Raw genomic sequence first — 22,060 nt, forward strand, 5'->3', positions numbered from 1 at the left:
AATATAGACATTTCGTGACCTGACGACATTAATTACAGCACATGTGGCTTCTGTGCCATAATTCGATCAGGAGCCCAAACGGGCAGTTCGCTCTGGTTGTTCCTGTTCTCACTGTTGCATCTGAGTTAAGCCCCTGGAGTGTCTGTCTTCCAATGAAATGTAAAGACAGAAACTTGTGCCTCACATCAGCTCATTACATAAGACACAGAACTCTATTTAGGACTGTAAACTTTTTTTTTTTTTTTTTTTTTTTGTGATTCATGGTGCTTGAACTCTGGGCCTGGGCACGGTTCCTGAGCCCTTCAGCTCAAGGCTAGCTCTCTACCAATTGTGCCACAGCGCCACTTCCGGTTTTCTGGTGTTTAATTGGAGGTAAGAGTCTCATAGACTTTTCAGCCCAGTCTGGCTTTAAACTGCAATCCTAAAATCTCAGCCTCCTGAGCAGCTAGGATTACAGGCTTGAGACTCTGGCACCTGGCAAGATACAGTGTCTTCAGTCCTGATTTCAATAGATATAATTCCATTTCAATGATTCATTTCAATGACTTCAATGAATATAACTTTCTTTCAATTAAACCCAAAAAAACACCTATGCTATCCTGTAGACTAAAAGAGTAGATGAGAAAGGTTTATGTAATTGACAGAGAATTAACAATCGAGCTTTGACCAGTTACATCTAAGACAACACAAATTCTCCAAAGTATTGGAACAATGGGGAGACCTTTACAAACCAGCTTTGCGTGATGATCATGCCCAGAGGAATGACGTAACCGGGAGCCGGGTGCAAACTGGGCATTGGAAATTTTGTGCAGCAAAGCTCGCAAGCTACTGATTTTAAGGCATTAGGTCACGTGGCAAGGAATATCAAAGTCTACCTACTATCTGGTACAATCTAGTCATGTAAGAAAATAAAATGGGTAGGTATCGTTAATAGTCACCATTCCTTAACTAATCACACAGGATTTTTCTGTTTCTACATATTCGATCAAGTACGCTGGGTAAGTCTGACTTTTCTCGAAGATGACATAGACATTAGGATTCAACCGTGTATCCACACAACTGTCGTACATGGGAGGAGGTCTCGTGTACTCCTTATGTCCTTCGATGAAATCTCCAACCAGGACTCGGGCTATAAACATCACAGTATTCTTGGTGTCACAACCATAACTTTTGTGGAAATGGAAGGCTTCTTTGGCAAAGTAATTTCCTAGACATAATGAGAAGAAGATTGAGAATATTATTACAGAGAATCAGATGATAGGGGACTGTGTCCCAATGCCTTACTAATATTTAGCTGGGAATATGGCCTAGTGGTAAAGTGCTCGCCTCGTATACATGAAGCCCTGGGTTCGATTCCTCAGCACCACATATGTAGAAAAAAGAGTGGAAGAGGTGCTGTGGCTCAAGAGATAGAGTGCTAGCCTTGAGCAAAAAGAAGCCAAGGACAGTGTTCAGGCGCTGAGTCCATGCCCCAGGACTGGCAACAAAAACAAGACAAATAAACAAAGAACAATGCCTAGGCCCAGAGTTCAAGCCCCACAATGGGCCAATTATTTTCCCCATTCCCCATGAAAAATCTGTTATCCGCTAGCATGGCATTTAGGCTCCATTTCCAGTCTGCTGTGCTCAACAAACTTCTCTAGGATAATGTTGCCAAAAATAATCTACCCTTAGTATTGATTGGGATGCATTCCTACAGTTCCAGCACAAAGGAGGCAGAGGCAATAAGAGCACAAGTTTAAGGCCAGCCTGGGATACGTACTGAGATCCTGACTCAAAAATAAATAAGACGCCCCTGTAAAGCAAGGAAGGGGCCCTTCCCCGGCTGAGAGTTCACAGGGCCGCACAGCCTGACACCGTCATCCAAATCCAAGGCACAGCAAACGGCCACTGGACAGAGGACAGGAAAGACGCCCATTTCCCAAAAAAAGTCAACATTCAGTTCTTTGTGGACTCCTTTGGGTTTTCTCCAGAGGCATTTTTTTTTTTTTTTTCGGCCAGTCCTGGGCCTTGGACTCAGGGCCTGAGCACTGTCCCTGGCTTCCTTTTTGCTCAAGGCTAGCACTCTGCCACTTAAGCCACAGCGCCACTTCTGGCCATTTTCTGTATATGTGGTGCTGGGGAATCGAATCCAGGGCCTCATGTATACGAGGCAAGCTCTCTTGCCACTAAGCCATATCCCAAGCCCCATGAGAGGCATTTTTTTTTTAAATCTCTAAAACAAGAGTTCAAGCCCAGCACTCAACCCTAGATCAGTGGAGCTATTATAATGCAGGTCTTTAAGGAACTGTGAACTTATTTTCCCTACATATCCACTGAGCTCCAGACATGCTTGCTTACTCCAAAGCAATTCCATGTCCCTCTTAGCAGAAGCATGTAGAGTACGACTCTGCTAGTTAGTTAATTCTAGTACAAACCTTTTCCATACTTGTCTTCATGAGTTCCATGGCTGTAGTCGAAATTATCTGCACAGATGGAATCTACATGGGCACGTCTTGTTGCATAAAAGAGAAGTTTCTCCTCTTTCCTGTTCATCGTCAGTTTCTTCCTATGAGAAGGAAGTGTAGGATTTACCACCAAGACATTCCCTTTCCTCTAGGTAATAGCATCCACCCCAAATACAGTCTAATTATCTTGAAATCATCTTAAATTGTCTGCTTTCAAAACTGAAATGTGAAAACACAGTCAAGAGTTCATTGTATATACCACCAATTAAGTTCATTGTATATGCCACCAATTAAGTAAGGGAAACCAGATGCCTGCGGCTCACACGCATAATCCTAGCTACTCAGGAGGCTGAGACCTAAGGATCAAGATTCAAAGCCAGCCCAGGTAGGAATGCCCATGAGATTATTCCATCCAATTGACTACCAAAAAAGCCAGAAGTGGAGTTGTGGCTCAAGTGGTAGAGCACTAGCCTTGGGCACAAAAGCTCAGGAATGGTGCACAGACCCTGAATTCAAGCCGCAGCCAGGACTAGCACCCCGCCCTCCCACCAAAAAAAACAACGAATGAAAGTAAGGGAAAGGGGTTGGTGAAAGGGGCGTGAGAGTGTCAAAAAGGGTGACACTGACCCAAGATGCCTGGTACTTATAAACTGCTTTGTTAAATGCACCTCCTATGTACAACTACTTAAAGATAATACTCTGGGCCTGGGCACTGTCGCTGAGCTCTTCAGCTCAAGGACAGAGCTCTACCACTTAACCACAGCACCACTTCTAGTTTTCTAGTGGTTAACTGGCGATAAGAGCCTCACAGACTTCCCCACCTGGGCTGGCTTTGAACTTGGATCCTCAGATCTCAGCCTCTAGAGTAGCTAGGATTATAGGCATGAGCTACAGGTGCCTGGCTAAAAATAATTTTTATTTTAAAATAATAATAATTTTAAAATAATTTGAGCACAATAGCTCAACAGCTACATACATATGATTATATAAGATGAGGCTAAGCAAAATGAACTCCAAGAGATGGAAACAGGAGGATTTTACTGTTGTCATTATGTTTAATGTACTAGGTGAATTTCCTTTGACATACTTCCTGTGGTCACTGAATATGATTCTGGTACACTGGAAATTGTATATATGCTGATCTGAACTGGGGAAGGGAAAGAATAATGGAAGGAGGGTGTAACAAATATGATAAGAAATGTACTCACTACCTTATTATGTAACTATACCCTCTCTGTACATCACCTTATCAATAAAATTTAATTTAAAAAAATGAAACAGTGGGGCTTGGGATATGGCCTAGTGGCAAGAGTGCTTACCTCATATACATGATGCCCTGGGTTCAATTCCCCAGCACCACATATACAGAAAATGGCCAGAAGTGGCGCTGTGGCTCAAGTGGCAGAAGCCAGGGACATTGCTCAGCCCCTGAGTCCAAGTCCCAGGAATGGCAAAAATAGAGAAAGAAACAGTGAAGGCCAGGGCTATAAAATTGTGAAAACTTTTTAAAGACACTTAGAAATCACTGACCTGCAAATTTAGCAAACTAAAAGAGGGGAACTCAAGTTTATACAATGGAAAAACTACTAGAAACAAACAAACAAAAAACTGTAGGCTACTAAATTTAAGCAGTAAATATAAACTGAAAATAGCTTAGCAAACTCCACTTTTCTATAAAGAAATCTCATAATGTAGCTGGGTACTGGTGACTCCTACTTGTCATCCTAACTACTCAGGGGGCTGAGATCTGAAGATTGCAGATCAAAGCCAGCCCAGGCAGATAAATGTGTAAGCTTCTAATCTCCAATTAACTAATTAACCACCAAAAACCTCAAAGTGGAATTGTGGCAAGCGGTAGAATACCAGGTTTGGATGAAAAAGCTAAGCAGAAGCATGAAGCCCTGAGTTCAAGCCCCAATACCAGCATCAAAAAACAAACAACACACAAAAAAGACCCCACAAAACCAAGCCCAAATGTGGCCACCAACCTTTCAAAAGTATCCAAGAGTTTTTGATTGTTGATCTTTTTTATCTTTTCAATCCTGAAATTTTTCATAGAATTCTTAAAGTGCTCCCTCACTTTTGCATATTCTCCACAGTTGCTACTGAGCTCCAACAACTAGAACAAACGTGAAACGTGTACATATGATGCCGGAAACACAAAAAGCGTGTTGCACGAACATGTGTGCCCACCCCCCCCCCCCCCCCCAGTCCACAAGGACCATTGCCAGGCTTGGGGCAGCAGGTAGGACAGGCTGCCTTGGGCCAGCCTGTCCAGGGCCTGGTCTCCTCACACTTATGGCTAACAAAGACGAGGACTAAAGACAAAAGGACACCTCATGGGCAGCCACAGAGCTGGCAGATTATTTGCCAAAAGCTCCAAACCCGGCACGTTGACAAAGCAATCAGCAGTAATTGCACAGCGCAGCAGACCTCTGTACAAAAGCTGAAGGGAGATGGTCTAGGCATGATCTTGCAAAACGAGGCTAGGTGAGATACACAGAGCCAAGTCACGGTTACTTCTGAGTTACAGTTTTCTCATCTGTGAAACAGAGGTATTGCTAGGTGCTAGTGGCTCACACCTGTAATCCTAGCAATTTAGGACACTGAGACTTAAGGATCACAGATCAAAGCCATCCTGGGCAGAAAAGTCCCCATGAGATTCTTTTGTTTGTTTGTTTTGTTTTTGTTGCCAGTCCTGGGGTGTGGACTCAGGGCCTGAGCACTGTCCCTGGCTTCTTTTTGCTCAAGGCTAGCACTCTACCACTTGAGCCACTTCTGGCCATTTTCTATATATGTGGTGCTGAGGAATCGAACCCAGGGCTTCATGTATACGAGGCAAGCACTTTATCACTAGGCCATATTCCCAAACTCCCCCTCCCTCATGAGATTCTCTTCTACACTTAACCACTCAAAAACCAGAAGTGGTGCTGTGGCTCAAAGTGATAGACCGCTAGTCTTGAGCAAAAGAGCTTAGAGACAATGCCCAGGCCCTGAGTTCAAGCCCCACAAATGACCAAAAAAAAGGCTGAAGTGGAGCTATAGCTCAAGTGGTAGAACACCAGCCTTGAACAGAAAGGCAAGCAAGAATTCAAGCACTAGTACCAACACAAAACAACAAGAGAAAAAACATTTATAGGAAGGAAGGAAACGTGGATTTTTTTGTTGTTGGTGGTGATGGTAGTGTTTTCTTTTGCTTTTTTTTTCTTCTGGAGGAAAAAGGGCATACAGAAACGGGGGGAGGAAGGATGAACAAAAGCTATTTATTAGACACAATATGGAAAATGATCTCCGTCACTTGTGGGCAGGGATGGGAGGCTAAAACTGGAGGAAAGTGAAGGAAGGGGTGACATTGTCCATAAAAAGAAATGTACTCACAGGGCTGGGAATATGGCCTAGTGGTAGAGTGCTTGCTTTGCATACGTGAAGCCCTGGGTTTGATTCCTCACTACCATATATATAGAAAAAGCCTGAAGTGGCGCTGGGGCTCAAGTGGCAGAGTGCTAGCCTTGAGCAAAAAGAAGCCAGGGACAGTGCTCAGTGCACAGGCCCTGAGTTCAAACCCCAGGACTGGCAAAAAAAATAAAGAAAGAAAGAAAGGAATGTACTACTTATCACCTGACTTCTGAAATGGTAACCACTCTGTACAATACCATAATAATACCAATAAATTATTTTTTAAAAATCTACACATACACAAAAAACAGGCATTATGATCTACCTCATAGGGTTGTGGTGAGAATTTGCCTGGATGAGAACATGTGGCTAGGCCCTCAAACCACTGCATGCCCTACAGGTCAGCTGTTTGATGGAAAAGCAACACAGTCCCATTTCAGGTCTGCCTTTGAATCTGAATGCCAGCGATTTACAGAGCGCATCCATTCATTCACACAGAGGAGCAAGCATATGGGTATCACAAGTCCTTCCCCATCTTTAAAGGAATCCCCCGCCAAGCACGGAAAAGCCACGTACCTCATAGGCATTGGAGGAGTCAGCAGCCTGCTGAGGAGGCACATTTGGAGTTACAGCTTCTGACTTGCTCACCAGAGACTGAAACCTACACATCAAGGAGAGAGAATTCACTTGGTTCCCATTCCATAAGCCCAAATGATGTTCTACCCCAACTTACGGCCATGAAGCCGAGATTTCCTAGCGAAAAACACAAACTGCTGTATTTTTTTTAAAAAAATTAAACATCCTTGCATATCCTGGCGGAGCTGTACCAGTAATCAAGGTTGGTGTTTGTTTTTGTGCCAGTAGCAGAGCTTGAACTCAGAGCCTTGAGCTCTCGCTTGGCTTTTTCGCTAAGGCTGGCACCCTTGAGGCACACATCCACTTCTGGCTTTTCACTGGCTAATTGGATAGAAGAGAATAAATAAGTGAGTCCCATGGACTTTTCTTCCTGAACTGGCTTAGGATCACAATCTTCAGACCTGCAGTCTCCTGTGTAGCAAGGATTACAGGTATGGGATACCAGCAGGGTACTGGCAGGGTTTGTTTCTTTTTCTTGAAGTAGAAACTATTCATTATTTTTTAAGTTAAGTGCTGTTTTCCTACTTGTTTACAATCTAAAAGCACGCTTTTTCTTTTTTTCTCCCTATTTCTGCTCAACTTCAAAGGAGCAAGAGCTTCTTTGCCAATGACAAAGACTCAAGTACAGGAGTCCAGGAGAAAGACCTCGCCTATTCCTGTGTGAACTGCATTTCAGGGTAACAGACCTAAGGAAAAATTCTTTAGATGAGTCACACCTAAAAGCTCCCAGAAAACAGAATTTAAAACAAAACAACAGATGTCATTTTGCAACACATAATGACATACTGGACCTAGCCTGAAACTATTCAAGAGACTATCAACAGCATTAACAATAGACCAGGTGAGGAATTCTGTAATGGAAGGATCAGACTGCAGTGACTTAATCTGCTTCACTAAAAATAGGACAATGGGATATTATGCATGCCCTTAATAAGAGGTGACAGGATGTACAAAGCATCCTTTGTAGCAGATTGACCCAAAATGGACCTAAATCTAATCAGCCTCCTTAATCAAATCATCAATTGACAGAAATTATCTGTCAAATAACCCATCATCGGAAAAACAGTTTAGTAAATTTTGAATTAAAATTATCCAGCTTCTTAAAAGCATAAATACAATGCATGAAAAAAGTAGAGGGAAGGTGTAATAGAGTAAAAAGGAAACTTAAGAGACCAATCAACCAAATGCAATGTACGGATAATGTTTGGATGCCAAAAGTTCATTTAGAAGACAATGGTAAAACAGAGACCATGACTTGAACCAAGTATTAAGTGATATTAAGCAATTACTGTCTGATGTGTTAGGTGGGTTATTATTCAACAGTCTTGTATATCTGTTAGAGACATACCTAATACATTTACAGAGAAATGACAGCCTTTGTGGGATTTACAAAAAAAGATTACAAAAGGGATTCACATACAAAAAGAAGTCAAACTATCCCTATTCCCGGATGACATCAACTTATATCTAACAGATATGAGACTGCATTCCCAAGCTCTTACAGCTGATCAAAAACTTCAGCAAAGTAGTAGAATACAAAATCAACCCATAAATATCAGTAGCCTTTCTGAAAACCAACAATGTACAAGCAGAGAGTTAAATCAGAAAAACAATGCCATGTGCAGTAGCCTCAAAAAAAAGAGAGAGAGAGAGAAAGACCTAACCAAGGAAGCAAAAGACCTTCATCATGAAAACAAAAAAATTATCTAAAGAAAGAAATAAACACAGCACCAGGAAACAGAAAGACCTTCCATGTTCATGGATAGGTAGAATTAATATTGTGAAAATGGCCAGATCACCAAAGGCAATGTAGAGATTAAATGCAATCCCCATCCAAATCCCAATGACAGCTTTCAACGAGAGAGAAAACAACCCAAAAATTCATATGGAACAACAAAGGCCTCAAATAGCCAACGCAATTCTAGGCGCAAAAAAAAAAAAAAGCAACACTGGTGGCATCACAATCCCAGACCCCTAGCTCTACTGAGCTATAATAACAATAGCTAGGTAACAGCACAAAAACAGGCCCAAAGATCAAGGGACCAGGCCAGAATTCCCAGAAATAAAGCCGTATACCTCCAGTTATTTTACATTTGAAAAGGGAGCCAAAAGATACATGGTGGAAAAAAGATAGCCTCTTTAGTAATTGGTATTGGGAAAACTGGACATTCATATGTATAAAACTAAAATTAGATCCCTGATGGATAAAATGGGATGCTGCTGCACCAGGATCCAAAGTAGATCAACGACCTCAATGTCAGACCTGAAACTCTGAAAATACTGCAAGAAGGAATAGGAGAAATATTACAATTTATAGGCATTTTTTTTTTTTTTTTTTGCCAGTCCTGGGGCTTAGACTCAGGGCCTGAGCACTGTCCTGGCTTCCTTTTGCTCAAGGCTAGCACTCTACCACTTGAGCCACAGCACCACTTCTGGCCTTTTCTGTTTATGTGGTGCTGAGGGCTTCATGCATACAAGGCAAGCACTCGACCACTGAGCCATATTCCCAGCCCAGATAGGAACTTTCTGAAGAGTCCTAGAGCAAAACAAATAGGAGAGACTTGACAAGAGAAAGACAGCCAACAGATTTGTACCAGCAATGCTTCAGACAAAGGCCCAATATCCAAAATATACAAGGAGCTTCCCCCCCCCCCCCAAGAAAAACTAATAAACCAATCCATAAGTGGGCAAAGGAGAGACTTCTCAGAAGAATGCAAAGAGACACAAGAGGAAACGGGCATCATCATTGCTGGCCATAAAGGAAATGCAAATCAAAACACCTCTGAGACTCCCCCTCGCTCCAGTTAGATCAGCTACCATCAAGAATTTGAACAACAAATGCAGGGGGAGATATGGGGAAAGAGGAACCCTATTGCACTACAAACCACTCTGGACAGCAGTCTGGAGAGACATCAAAAACCTAAAGAAAGAACTCCCCTGTGGCCTAGCAACTCCACTCTTGGCCTACTACCCAGAACATTACAAGTCAGGATAGAGCACAGACACCTGCATATCCATGTTCTCTGCTGCACTAGTCCTAATAGCCAAGCTATGGAAACAGCCCAGATGCCCTACAATTGATGAGTAGATCAATAAAATGTGCTATGTCTACACAATGGCATTTTACTCATCCATCAGAAAGGAGGAGACTGCCATTTGAAGGGAAAAGGCTGAACCTAGAACAAACCATGCTAAGTGAGGTAAGCCAAGCTCAGAGAAACCAACAGCCCAAGTTGTCTCTCATATGTACAAGTTAGAGCTAAACTATAACCGGACATGATAACCTCTACAGGGCTTTGAGCATTCACACACAGGCAGACTAAAGGAGGAATCCTTAGGGGAGGAACTGAAAGGTTTAACTTCTCTTGTAATTTATGGCAGGGATGGAAGGGAGCAAATGAGGGAAAGCAAAATAGGGTGACACTGGTCAAAGAAAGATACTGATTACCTGACATAAATTCCAGTGAGAGTGAGCACCCACGGCTCACGCATGTAAGTAATCCTAGCTACTTAGGAGCCTGAGATTCGAAGTAAGCTCAGGAATTAAAATCTGAGACTATACCTACCTCCAATTAACCAATAAAATGCTACACCAGAGGCATGGCTCAAGTGGTAAAGCACAATCCATGAACAACAAAGTGCAGTAAAAGATCTTGAGTTTAAGCCCTGATGGTACCAAAAAATAAAAAGGAAAGAAAACAAGGAAGGATTGGGGCTAGGAATATGGTCTAGTGGCAAGAGTGCTTGCCTTCTGTACCTGCATCCCTGGGTTCAATTCCCCAGCACCACATATATAGAAAATGCCCAGGGCTGGGGATATGACCTAGTGGCAAGAGTGCTTGCATCGTATACATGAGGCCCTGAGGCCCTGGGTTCAAATCCCCAGCACCACATATATAGAAAACAGCCAGAAGGGGCGCTGTGGATCAAGTGGCAGAGGGCTAGCCTTGAGCAAAAAGAAGCCAGGGACAGTGCTCAGGCCCTGAGTCCATCCAGTCCCTAGGACTGGCAAAAAATGACAATATTAAAAAAAAAAAATACATACACAAAAAAAATGAGAACTGAAACAAGATGAGAAAATATGGGCACTGATGTAAGGCGTTGTGTTCATAGCAGTTTATTACATGATTCTCTACATTGGTTGATATTTAAAGTTTGTCAACCTCACAGCAATGACTCTTTTGAGTGGATTTTTGGCAGTCTAGGGGTTTAAATGCAGGGCCCTACACGTAGGCCATGCCCCGACCTTTTTTTCCCCCTCTCTATTATTTCTCAGGTGTGGGCTGAAGTATCTGCCAACGACACTTAAAAACCAAGTGCTTTAAGGGAGAAAGTCTGTCTTGCATTTTCTTGGGAGGTGCTGTGGATTGAACCCAGAGCCTTGTGCCAGCCATGCAGGCAATCTACCACCGAGCCACACCTCGGCCCTTTTCTGCATGGGTTATTTGTGAGGGAGGACTTGGCTTCTACCCTGGCTGGCTTGAGCTGTCATCCCTGTGCTTCCCTAGGTCACTGGAATGCTAGGCACTCAACACAGCGCCCAGCCATTAGTTGAGATGGAGTCTCCCCAACTTTCTTTGTAATGTCAGGACTGGCTCAGAACTGCTATCCCACTTACCTTCTAAGTAGATATGATCACAGGTTTGAACCATTATTCCTGACTGAAAAAAAAACAATTTTTTGTTGGGAGCCAAGCTGCAGTTAAATTCTTCCTGACCTCTGGCTGTGTTTTCAAGGACTTGCAAGGACATGGCTTAATGGAAAATGGGAAAAGCTTTACTATGTCTGCCAGAGTCCATTCTTATGTTAACCAACCTCATTCTGTCTTAGCTATCATTGGGTATTGCTAACTCCAAGCCTTTTTGTGTTCTGGAATTTTAACCCTATGCTACTTCCTGGTTTTCAAACTGCATATAAGCTGGAAGTTAAGAATAAACATGGCTGCAGTCTTGAGCTCAATCTTGAGCTGCAGACCTCCCAAACCCCATCATTTGTCTCTTTTTTCTCTTCCTGTAGTTTTCTTTTTCTTTAATCCTTTACCCATGTAAAATGAAAACCCTTAGAATGAGAGATTGGGTTGAATTTTCAACATTTCAACTCAGATTTCCATTCTGTATTTGCATACACAGTGCAGGGCAGATAGTAAAGCCCTGGGTTCAATTCCTCAGTCCCTCATAAACAGAAAAAGCAAGAAATGGTGCTATGGCTCAAGTGGTAGAGTACTAGTGTTGAGCAAAAAGAAGCTCAGGGACAGTGCCCAGGCCCTGAATTCAAGCCCCAGGACTGGCAAAAAAGTCTAGGTCTTACATTTGCTTTGAATTCCATTTTATATAATCAAACTCCAACCATCCAGGAGGAAATTCCCTTCCAAGAAGGTTCATGAGCAATGTAGACTTTACTGACTTCCATAAGCAGACAGTATTTACGGTAAATCCCCACCACAAAATTTCCTTTGAAACTCCTTTCTACATTCCTAGTTAATCAAGTGAAATGAAACTAAAAACCAAAGCCAACTCCTAGATCTTTCTCCAAAGCCCTGAATCCAACAGCTCCATCGACCCTTTTTCCTTAGCCTCTCCTGCTCTACAAATCTACCCAGCCCAATTCAAGGCACTCAGAAGAATCTACGGTAAAATAAAAACCCAGAACATTCGACTGTTCCTTCCACACAGCCCATGAGTCCAGCCACCCACAGGTGGAGAAGCTGAGGCCTGGAGTATCTTAGAGACTTATATAAACCTTGGTGACAGAAACGGGTTTCCTGGTCTACTGCTACTTCTTTACCAGTGCTAAGGATGGAAACCCAGGGCCTTGTGCCTGAACTGCAGCTCTGGCTCTCACTTCTAGTATTCCACCTGCTAGGTTTTCAGTCACACCATGTTGCTTCACAATTCCTTTCCTCACACACAATACACAAGGAAATGACAGGGCTGAAAGGCTGGAAGTGGTGCTTTAAAGATTGACACCCCTTTCTCCCCCCCCCACACACATCCTATTTCCTCAGGCCTGTAGGGACACCAGGTGAACCTCAATAGAGGAACCTGCTTTGATAGGCAGGCAGGACTTCACACCTAGGCCCAGCTGTAAACAACCCTTTGTGGGGCCCCAACTTGCTAGACCTAGTGACTCCTTCATTAACCTCTGCCTCCTGGCTGAGACCCATATAAGCCTGGTCCCAAATTCACCACCTAGAACAACCTCCAAACCCGCCCTCACAGGTTGAAGTTGAGTTCCCCCTATTCCTTTTCTCTTCTCCATTTTCCCAACAGTGCTGTGGCTCATATGCTACCCCTTCAAGCCTCAGGACTGGCAAAAAAAAAAAAGCGGGCGGGGGGGGGGGGGAGAGTATAGTGGCAGGCAAGCAGCTTTCCAAGAACACAGGATGATCCAGATGCCACAGATACTTGGGTGATGAGGCTGCGGACACCCCAAGCACCTGCATCATTCTAACAGAGCTTCAGAACACTTACATCCCCCCTCTTCGGATCCGCACTACATCCAAGGAGGAAACAAACACCGGCCTTCTGATCACGTCCTTCTGCGTCATGGAAGCAATGTTTGTCTGAATCATCCCTTAAGAAACGAAAATAAAAAAATCAGTCTTAAACAAACAACTACACAAGCAATACTTGCAAAACTGTTTGGTGTAAGTGAACTGAACACCTCCGGGCCGGGGGGCGGGACGGGGGAGGGAAAGGGGGAAGAGGGAGGGGGGTATGAGGGACAAGGTAACAAACAGTACAAGAAATGTATCCAATGCCTAACGTATGAAACTGTAACCACTCTGTACATCAGTTTAATAATAAAAATTTAAATTAAAAAAAAAAGACATCTCAGGCAAAAAAAAAGTAAAAATGGAGCTGGGAATGTGGCTTAGTGGTAGAGTGCTCGCCTAGCATGCATGAAGCCCTGGGTTCAATTTCTCGGTACCACATACACAGAAAAAGAGCTGGAGTGGAGCTGTGGCTCAAGTGGAAGAGTGCTAGCCTTGAACAAAATGAAACCCGGGGATATTCCTAGGCACTGAGTTCAAGCCCCATGACTATGAAAACAAAACGAACACTGTATCCTTTGTTGCCCTAATTAAAAGAGTCTGATTCCAAGTGGTGAAGGTATCTTTAGAAATTAATCTGATGATACATCAAAGGAAGAGACGTGCTAAGGATAACAAACAGCACCTATTTAAGCTGCTTTAAATCAGACACAGGTGATTATGGGTTGCAACCAGTAGCCTTATCTTTAAGATTAAAAAAAAAGAAAAAAACAAAAAACCAGGCTGGGAACGTGGCTTAGCAGTGGAGTGCTTGCCTTGCTTGCATGAAGCCCTGGATTCAAAAAGCCAGAAGTGGCACTGTGGCTTAAGTAGTAGAGGGCTTGAGCAAAAATAAGGCAGGAATAATGCCCAGGCCCTGAGTTCAAGCCCCAGGACTGGCAAAAAAAGAAACAAAAGGACTGGGGATATGGCTTAGTGGCGAGTGACTGTCATGTATACATGACACCCAAGGTTCAATTCCCCAGCACCCCATATACAGAAAATGGCCAGAAATGGCGCTGTGGCTCAAGTGGCAGAGTGCTAGCCTTGAGCAAAAAGAAGCCAGGGACAGTGCTCAGGCCCTGAGTCCAAGCCCCAGGACTGGCAAAAAAAACAAAACAAAAAACAACAACAAAAATCCACAGAAGCTTGGTGCTAATGGTTCATGCCTGTAATCCTAGCTACTCAGGAGGTACATACACATCTGAGGATTGTGGTTCAAAGCCAGTACTGGCAGGAAAGTCCATGAGACTCTATCTCCAATTAACCAGCAAAAACTCAGAAGTGGAGCTGAGGCTCAGGTGGTACAGTGTCAGCATTGAGCAGATAAGTCTTAGGGACAGCACTCAGGTCCTGAGTTCAAGCCATAGGACTAGCACGTGCTCACATACAAAGAACCTTTACCCTGGCGTGTCCATGACCCTGAGTATGGCCATGACCTTGGGTATGTCCATGACCCTGAGTATGGCCATGTTTAACAACTGTTCCCTTTCCCACAGATACAGATGGTTCTGGCTTCCAAGGACATATAACTCACCTTGGAAACTCAGCTCATACTTCTTTGAACCCGCCTGAAATGGCACAACTCCCCTGGGGCAGAACTGATAAAGGGACTCCAGGTACGATGAGTCGATGTCTGAACTGGGCTGGTTGTCAAGCTGGTTCGATTCAATTAAACACAAACAAAAAAGGTGAAGGATTGGTGTTTAGGCGATCTGCACTGTTCTGGTTATAGTTTTATTTTAGCCAAAAGATTTGAACAGGAATGTGGCTCGCTTCCTAAGCCAGGCTGCAAGGGATTCTGGGAAGGAGCACACGCACCTACTTTTGTTAGGGAATGTATAGAAGCTCCCCACCCAGAACTCTCAGACCCTGAGTTCCCAGGACTGGCACACACACAAAATCTTTCATTAGAAATACGATCTGAGCTGGTCATCGGTGGCTCATGCCTGGAATCCCAGCTACTCAGGAGGCTGAGATCCGAGTGAAAACACTAAGAGACACTAGGAGAACACTAGGCCTGTGTTCCAACACCAGTACCAGCACGCACAAGCATTCACAAACACATACATTCGTACACACACACACACACACACACACACACACACACACACACAGCAATTCATCTGTTTGTTTCCCAGGCCTACTGCAGTATGTGGGAAAAGACAAATAAGTGTTTTCCTCCATATCCACATGTCTACTTTCAACAGAGAGGTATACTGGCTTCAAGTATTTTGTTCGTAGTTGCTTAGATCGTTGTCTTTTGTTGTTTTGAATCTCTTACAGTAGGAAAGGCGCTTACCTCTGCCCCGTACTGAATCCACTTGCCAGACTCGTGCCTCCAATACCAAAGCCATTTGGTGGTGAAGACAGAGTTTGCCAGCTCTTGAATGGCAGCTGAAGGAGTGGAGAGGCGTCGGATAGGACGGAAACCACAAAGCATCTTCTGGAAGTCAATTTCCCCGTGTTTGACTAAAAGTCTGAGAGAAAAGTAGAACCCGATGAGAGGCTCGGCGGCCTCCACGGGCCTTGCAGCCTCCATTCTCCCCTCCTCCTGTCTCCCACTTGAGATGTGCCCCTCGCCCATCATTTATGCTTCAGCCATTTCTCACATAGGCTCTTCCACCTGGCCAACTTGGACTACGAGCCCTACTTTCACGATTCCCCTCCTCCACCCCCCACATAGTCGGGATGAAGGACAGACCACCCCAAACACAGACATCGACAGAGATAGGATCTCTAACCACAATCCTCCCAACCTCCATTCCTGAGCCACTGGGATTACAGGCATATACCACTGAGCCTGGCCTCACGTCACACTTTTTTAAAGGTTTTACAGCTCTAAAATGAATGCAATGACCTCTGCACTATGTTTTTCTGCAGGACACACAGCTGGTATCAACACATAATCATATCATTGTGCACTTCATGAGTTAGCAAGTATTCCCAGAATTCGTGGCATGAGCCGGGCTCTGTGTGCCATGAGCCTCGCACTGGGCGTGGCTTTCCTCCGCCAGAGTCCAGTCACTAACTCACTCACACGGGCTTCTCAGGGTCACAGTAGGCCTCCTCGATCTGCTCCATGGCCTGCAAGTCCAGCCAGGTGTTGGAAATCAGCACCTGCCACTGGTAGGGCAGGTGAAAGTGGATTTTGTTGCAGTTGCCTAGAAAGAGAGACAGGAGTCTGTGGATGAGGACAAAATTCAACCGAGACCATTGCTGGCTCCCCCACCCCCCAACCCCCCAACCCCAGAGCGTGTTCTCCACGCTCTGCCAACATTTCCCTTCCATGGCTTCCTGGCTCAGCTTGCATTGCCCCATGGAAGAACAAGCTCAGAACGGGACTCAAGCCCTCAGAAACTCAGGTTCCTTTACTGCCCACGGAACTTCATCAGGAAATAACTGCCGCGGGGCACCGGTGGCTCACACCTGTAACCCTTGGCTACTCAGGAGGCTGAGATAGGAAGGGCTCATTCCCCAATTTATAGCTACCTTTTCTCCCCTCCCCCACAGCAGCCCAGCCTTTACACCCATCCCTTCCAGAAAGATGCTTCTTGACTCGATTTGCACTTTGAATCCCCTTAGGTAGCCAAACCTAGATAGTGACTTATGTGTATGCAGCCCTTTTCATTGCTGGATAATGTGAAGCCTCACTCTAATCACAAACCTTAGAAGAAAGATGGCTAAAGGACACTTTAGCTTATGTCCCCTTTGTGTGACCAGCATGGATCCAGCCCTGGGAGGGTGGGGGTGGGGGAATGGCTATTCAATGAAACTCAAAAATGAGTTTGATGTAAGAGGCCCCTGATACAGGAATCTAGCTGTTTGGGTGTCTTTTATTCCTCCCCACCTCCCCAAATGTCATCTTCTTTGTTACATTTACATTGCCTTGAAATGTTCAGATGATATATGACTGCTTTCACACAAAAAGGTACTACAGGGAAACCCCCAGATTGGCAGTGTAAGCGGTGGCGAGCTCAGTACTATGTAAGCACCAGTCCCTATCATTAGAATGGCTGCTATCCAAAAGAAAGGAAGTGAGGAGGGGGAGAAGGGGAAGAGGGAGAAGGAAAGGAGAGAGAAGAGGAATGGAGAAAGGGAGGGGAGAGAAAGAAGGGAGGAGTAGAGAGAAGAGAAGGTAGAGAGACACAGAGGGAATGAATGCCCGTGCTAAGTAGGCTCTCTCCTCCTTTCATTCCATCCAGGGCACCAGCCTGCGGCGGGCTGGCCATTCCTCCCAGGTTAATCCTCTGGAAATGGCTTCCCATCAAGGACAGAAAGAGAGGAGTGTCTTACTTATCTCCTTGGTGCTAGTAAACATGTGGAGAAATGTGAACCCTTGTACCCTGCAGGTGGCAATGAAGAATGACCCATCCACTATGGAACATGGTTTGCCCCAAATTAAATATCTAATTACCAGTTCTGTGTCTGGGTATTTACCTAAAAGACACAAAAGGAAAGTCCTGGGGAAATACTGGCATGCCTGTGCTCATAGCAGAAGCTTTGTCTCACCTGCCAGTTGACAACCCAGATACAGGTAGTCTAGGCAAATTTCCTTTGGTCCAACATTATTCATTGTAGATGTGATACTTGAGACCCCAGACATAGAATCTGTAAAACAAGAGCGAGAGTAAGCACTTCACACTTCAAACAAACAAATTAAAACCCAAGGCTACATGGTTTCACCAAAACAAACAAGATTCCCTGTTGCTCCCCACAACCTGGGACAGGACACTGGAGCAGAAGAAATGGGACAGAGAAATTAGATAGAGCAAGCCCAGGGAGCAGGATTTAAGGTTCGAGGCTCACTCTTGAACACCCAGTTGTATAAGCAAGCCTAATCACTTAGTTTAGTACAGGGAAGGTTACCATATGTACATGCAGAAAGTAATTATAAGCACTGATATGAAACAGAGTTTGTGTGCATTTAAGTAACTGGCTCCCCTATTGCTTCAGGGGAAAAACTGAAACTTAGGCATTACTTAGATGATATCCTACTTTATCTGTTTCAACCTTTCCAGGGCTCAATTCTCAGCCTTCTGTGTAAATATGAGGCAGCCTTCCAACCTCTTAACCCTTTCCGAGCCTCATAGCTCAGCTTCAGAGCTCCCTATAGTTCCCCAAAATGGGAACCACGTTCAAGAAAACTTCTGGGATTCACATTGCCAGATAGCTACTCCATAGAACAAAAAGGCCAGCGACAGATAGGCCTGTGGTACACTCTGATTGTGCTCATCTCAGTTCTAGCAAATGCAGCCATATCTTCTATGTGGTTCCATGGTTTGGTTCTTCTCTGTCCTTATACTTTGGTCCCTTCACCACTACCACCCTTTATCCGTGAGCCTCTAACTGTAGTCAGATTGACGAAACTGCCACCACCCTGTCTCCCGCTCTGCTACAGACTCAACACGGTGCCCCTCTGTGCAGTGACTTACTCTGGGAAGAGACTGTGGTCCTTTGTGAGTGCTCATTGGTGGAGCTCACAGGAGTGTGGGCAGGGCCTTGGGCCCCATAGTCTGCAGCTCTGCTGATGGAGGAAGGTAGAGATGACTGGGGCAGCGTGTTGACTTTTGTAGAAGCAGTGGCTATCCCAGGTGTGGCTGGGACCTGCCTTGGTGAACCCTTACTTCTCAAGGAGAATGCCTCTTTTTCTCCAGTGACTGCTCGTTCTAAGCCCAAACCTGTGACACACAATTGATCTGCATTAATATACTTCATTCACAATGTGAGTAGCGTTCTTTGGTGTGTTGACCATAGCTCTACCAGCCAGACTGTGTTCCCTTCATATTTACCATTCAAAAATGTCAATCCTGGGTTATTACCACCATCAGTAATTTTGCCAGTGGCCTGGAGATCACAGAAAGCGCTTCCGTTGTTCTGATGGTTCCTAGGTAATGTTATTTCTCGCTGGTCATTGGTGGCAGCTCTGTAGTTAGCAGATCTTGGGCAAGTTAGATCTGTGGCCACTCCATCAGCCTGATGTTTAAGAAGGACTTCCTGGATGTCTTGAGTTCCACTCTTGCCCTTGACGTTCACGTGATCTGATGCAACAATGCCCAGGCCCTTGCTGGAGGTTATGGCATTGGATGTTTTTGTAACAGCAAGGAGAGAGCTAGAAACAGCCTGATTAGAGGTTGAGTCAGCATGGTTCCTGTAAGAAAAGTCGTGGAGACCATCATCCTTGGATGCCCTCTGGCTTCCTCCTGCTTGAGCTGTTGCTCCAAGACTGGCAACCTTCGAAGAGGCTGAGGAAGGCTGAGCCTGATCCTTGCTCCACACATAGCTGAAGTTATCAAAGAGATGCACGTCATCCTCAACAAAAGCCGAGAAACCAGTGCCATCTGGGCCAGGTGTGCAGGACTTGTAAGCAGATGAAATGAATTCTGGGCTGGCCTGATAACACCGGTCTCGACTTTTGCTTCGACCTCGCGATGCCTGTGGCGCTCTATGATTTGAGGAAGGAGCTGGGAAGAGGAAAATAAAAGAGCCAAATAATGAAAAGGAAGAGTTCACAACATTCAGTTTCTACCACGGTGTCTCCTCTGCTTCTCCAGCCTTGCTGTCCAAGTGCTGTAATTTGTCCTGCCAGGCACCACTAGCTCACGCCTGTACTCCTGGCTACGCAGGAAGCTGACATCTGAGGACTGACATTCCAAGCCAGCCCAGACAGACAAATCCAATTAACCAGCAAAAAGCTACAAGTGCAGGAGTGGATCAAGCAGTACAGTGTCAACCCTGAGTGAAAAAGTTAAGGAACAGTGAACACCCAGGTTCTGAGTGTGAATACTAGGACTCGGACGGACACACAGACACACAGACACACAGACACACACACACACACATTTTATTTCCTTCTTTGAAGAAGAAAAACAAAGCTGGCCACTGGTGACTCACACTTATAATCCTACCTACTCAGGAGGCTGAGTTCAAGCCCCACGACCCCAACCACCCAAAAAAGAGGAAGAAGGAAAGAAGAAAGAGAAGGAAGGAAGGAAGGAAGGAAGGAAGGGAGGGAGGGAGGGAGGGAGGAAGCTAGGAAGGAAGGAAGCAAGGAAGGAAGGAAGGAAGGAAGGAAGAAAGGAAGGCAGGCAGATTTAGCAGTGTACTTTGGAAAATTGTAACCATTTTTCTAATCTGAGGGAAATGCTGCCAAGTAAAAAATATCAAATTGCAAACTCAAATATATACTAATGAGAGCTGGGAATGTGACTTAGCGGTAGAGTGCTTGCCTAACATGCATGAAGCCCTGGGTTCAATTCTTCCGCACCACATAAGCAGAAAAGGATGGAAGTGGGGGCTGGGGATATGGCCTAGTGGTAAGAGTGCTTGCCTCGTATACATGAGGCCCTGGGTTCAATTCCCCAGCACCACATATACAGAAAATGGCCAGAAGTGGTGCTGGGGCTCAAGTGGCAGAGTGCTAGCCTTGCGCAAAGAGAAGCCAGGGACATTGCTCAGGCCCTGAGTCCAAGCCCCAGGACTGGTCCAAAAAAAAAAAAGGCTGGAAGTGGCACTGTGGCTCAAGTGGTAGCCTTGAGCAAAGAGAAGCCAGGGACAGTGCTCAGGGCTCTGAGTCCAAGCCACAGGAGCTGCAATACACACACACACACACACACACACACACACACACACACTCTCTAGTGATTGCACATTCATGCGAACAAAGTTTGGAAGGGAAATGTAGAAAGTTGAATGTAAACAGGTACAGCAGTTATAGGGGTGGTGCTTTTAATTCCTAGAATACTTTTTTTTTTTTTTTTTGGCCAGTCCTGGGCCTTGGACTCAGGGCCTGAGCACTGTCCCTGGCTTCTTCCCGCTCAAGGCTAGCACTCTGCCACTTGAGCCACAGCGCCGCTTCTGGCCGTTTTCTGTATATGTGGTGCTGGGGAATCGAACCTAGGGCCTCGTGTATCTGAGGCAGGCACTCTTGCCACTAGGCTATATCCCCAGCCCCCTAGAATACTTTTATGGGGTTACTGGGGCTTGACTCCATGCCTGGGCATTTTCCCAAGGCTGGCACTCTACCACTTGACCCACAGTTCGAATTCTAGCTTTGTGGTTATCAATTGGAAATAAAGAGTCTCAATAACTTTCCTTCCTGGGTTGCTTTGGAGCTGGAATCCTCAGACCTCAGCATCCTCGGGAGCTAGTGTGAGAAAAAGCAATCTGTTCTGTCAAACCGAAGTACCTCCATCTTGTAATGTCACCAAGAGAAACTGATGTTTCTGAGTACTGCAATTTCCTGGAATTATGTGCTTCTTGACTTCAGTTATAACCATCATCTCTGTTGTCTGTGACCAGCCAGCCATGTTAAAGGTATGCATCCTTACCCATGGAATTATAGGCCACTCCCGCCTTGAATGGGAACTTTCCACTGACTTTACCAACCTCCTCCAATTGTAAACCTGACTCCTTAACAAGGAGAAGGGACAATGTCACCCTCTGGGTTAGGATAAAACTGAGAAGAACTACCCTGCCCAGTGTACCGGCCTAGCCTGGGGACAAGTAAATTGCCCTGACCAAAATCTCCTATATTGCTGGTGTTTGTATTCACTTTCTGACACCAGAGGGTCATGTGTTCCCAACACTGGGATTACAGGTGTGAGCCACTGTCCCAGGGCTGATTTCTTGGAACCTGTTTATTTGATAGCTCTATGGGGTGACTGAAGGGCGAGCCCATACCTCTGGAGCGGGGTGGGTTCCTCCGCACATGCTTGTTGTTGCAGATGTCTTGAATGTTCTGAACCATGTCAGGGCTCAGGCCATGCTCTCGCATGATGCTGAGTGCCGTCTTGTCCATCAGGTTGTGGGACCTGTTGCAGTTGAGGTATCTGCAGTTCCCGCGGGTGAAGTGTTCACAGATGTGCAGTCTCTCACAGGGGACATGCTCGCTGCACGTCTGTTTGCGCCCCTCTCCTTTGTAATCTTTGCAGATCTGCAGAAGAAAGAATGCTCATTCGCCAGACACAAAATACTTCTGGTATCTGCCACACACTTTAAGGAAGGATCAATGCACAGGCATTTCTGAAGCATGTAGAGAAATGCACTC

At 45.1% G+C, this 22,060-nt stretch overlaps 1 protein-coding gene across 1 annotated transcript in view; it reads right to left on the reverse strand.

Annotated features, from left to right (window-relative positions):
* Positions 1-384: 384 nt before the first annotated feature.
* LOC125347196 (zinc finger CCCH-type antiviral protein 1-like) overlaps positions 385-22,060 on the reverse strand; it is a 39,508-nt gene continuing 17,832 nt past the window's right edge. Inside the window, exons 3-14 of the mRNA XM_048340297.1 lie at positions 21,694-21,946; positions 18,804-19,475; positions 18,447-18,692; positions 17,524-17,622; positions 16,052-16,175; positions 15,314-15,491; positions 14,549-14,669; positions 12,950-13,052; positions 6,420-6,504; positions 4,436-4,566; positions 2,418-2,548; positions 385-1,207 (exon numbers count right to left, since the gene is read on the reverse strand). Coding sequence (XP_048196254.1) covers positions 945-1,207; positions 2,418-2,548; positions 4,436-4,566; positions 6,420-6,504; positions 12,950-13,052; positions 14,549-14,669; positions 15,314-15,491; positions 16,052-16,175; positions 17,524-17,622; positions 18,447-18,692; positions 18,804-19,475; positions 21,694-21,946 — 2,406 coding nt within the window. The 3' untranslated portion in view covers positions 385-944. The remainder of the gene's footprint in view (positions 1,208-2,417; positions 2,549-4,435; positions 4,567-6,419; positions 6,505-12,949; positions 13,053-14,548; positions 14,670-15,313; positions 15,492-16,051; positions 16,176-17,523; positions 17,623-18,446; positions 18,693-18,803; positions 19,476-21,693; positions 21,947-22,060) is intronic.

The sequence above is a fragment of the Perognathus longimembris genome, chromosome 2, assembly GCF_023159225.1.
Source record: "Perognathus longimembris pacificus isolate PPM17 chromosome 2, ASM2315922v1, whole genome shotgun sequence".
NCBI classification, from domain to species: Eukaryota; Metazoa; Chordata; class Mammalia; order Rodentia; family Heteromyidae; genus Perognathus; species Perognathus longimembris.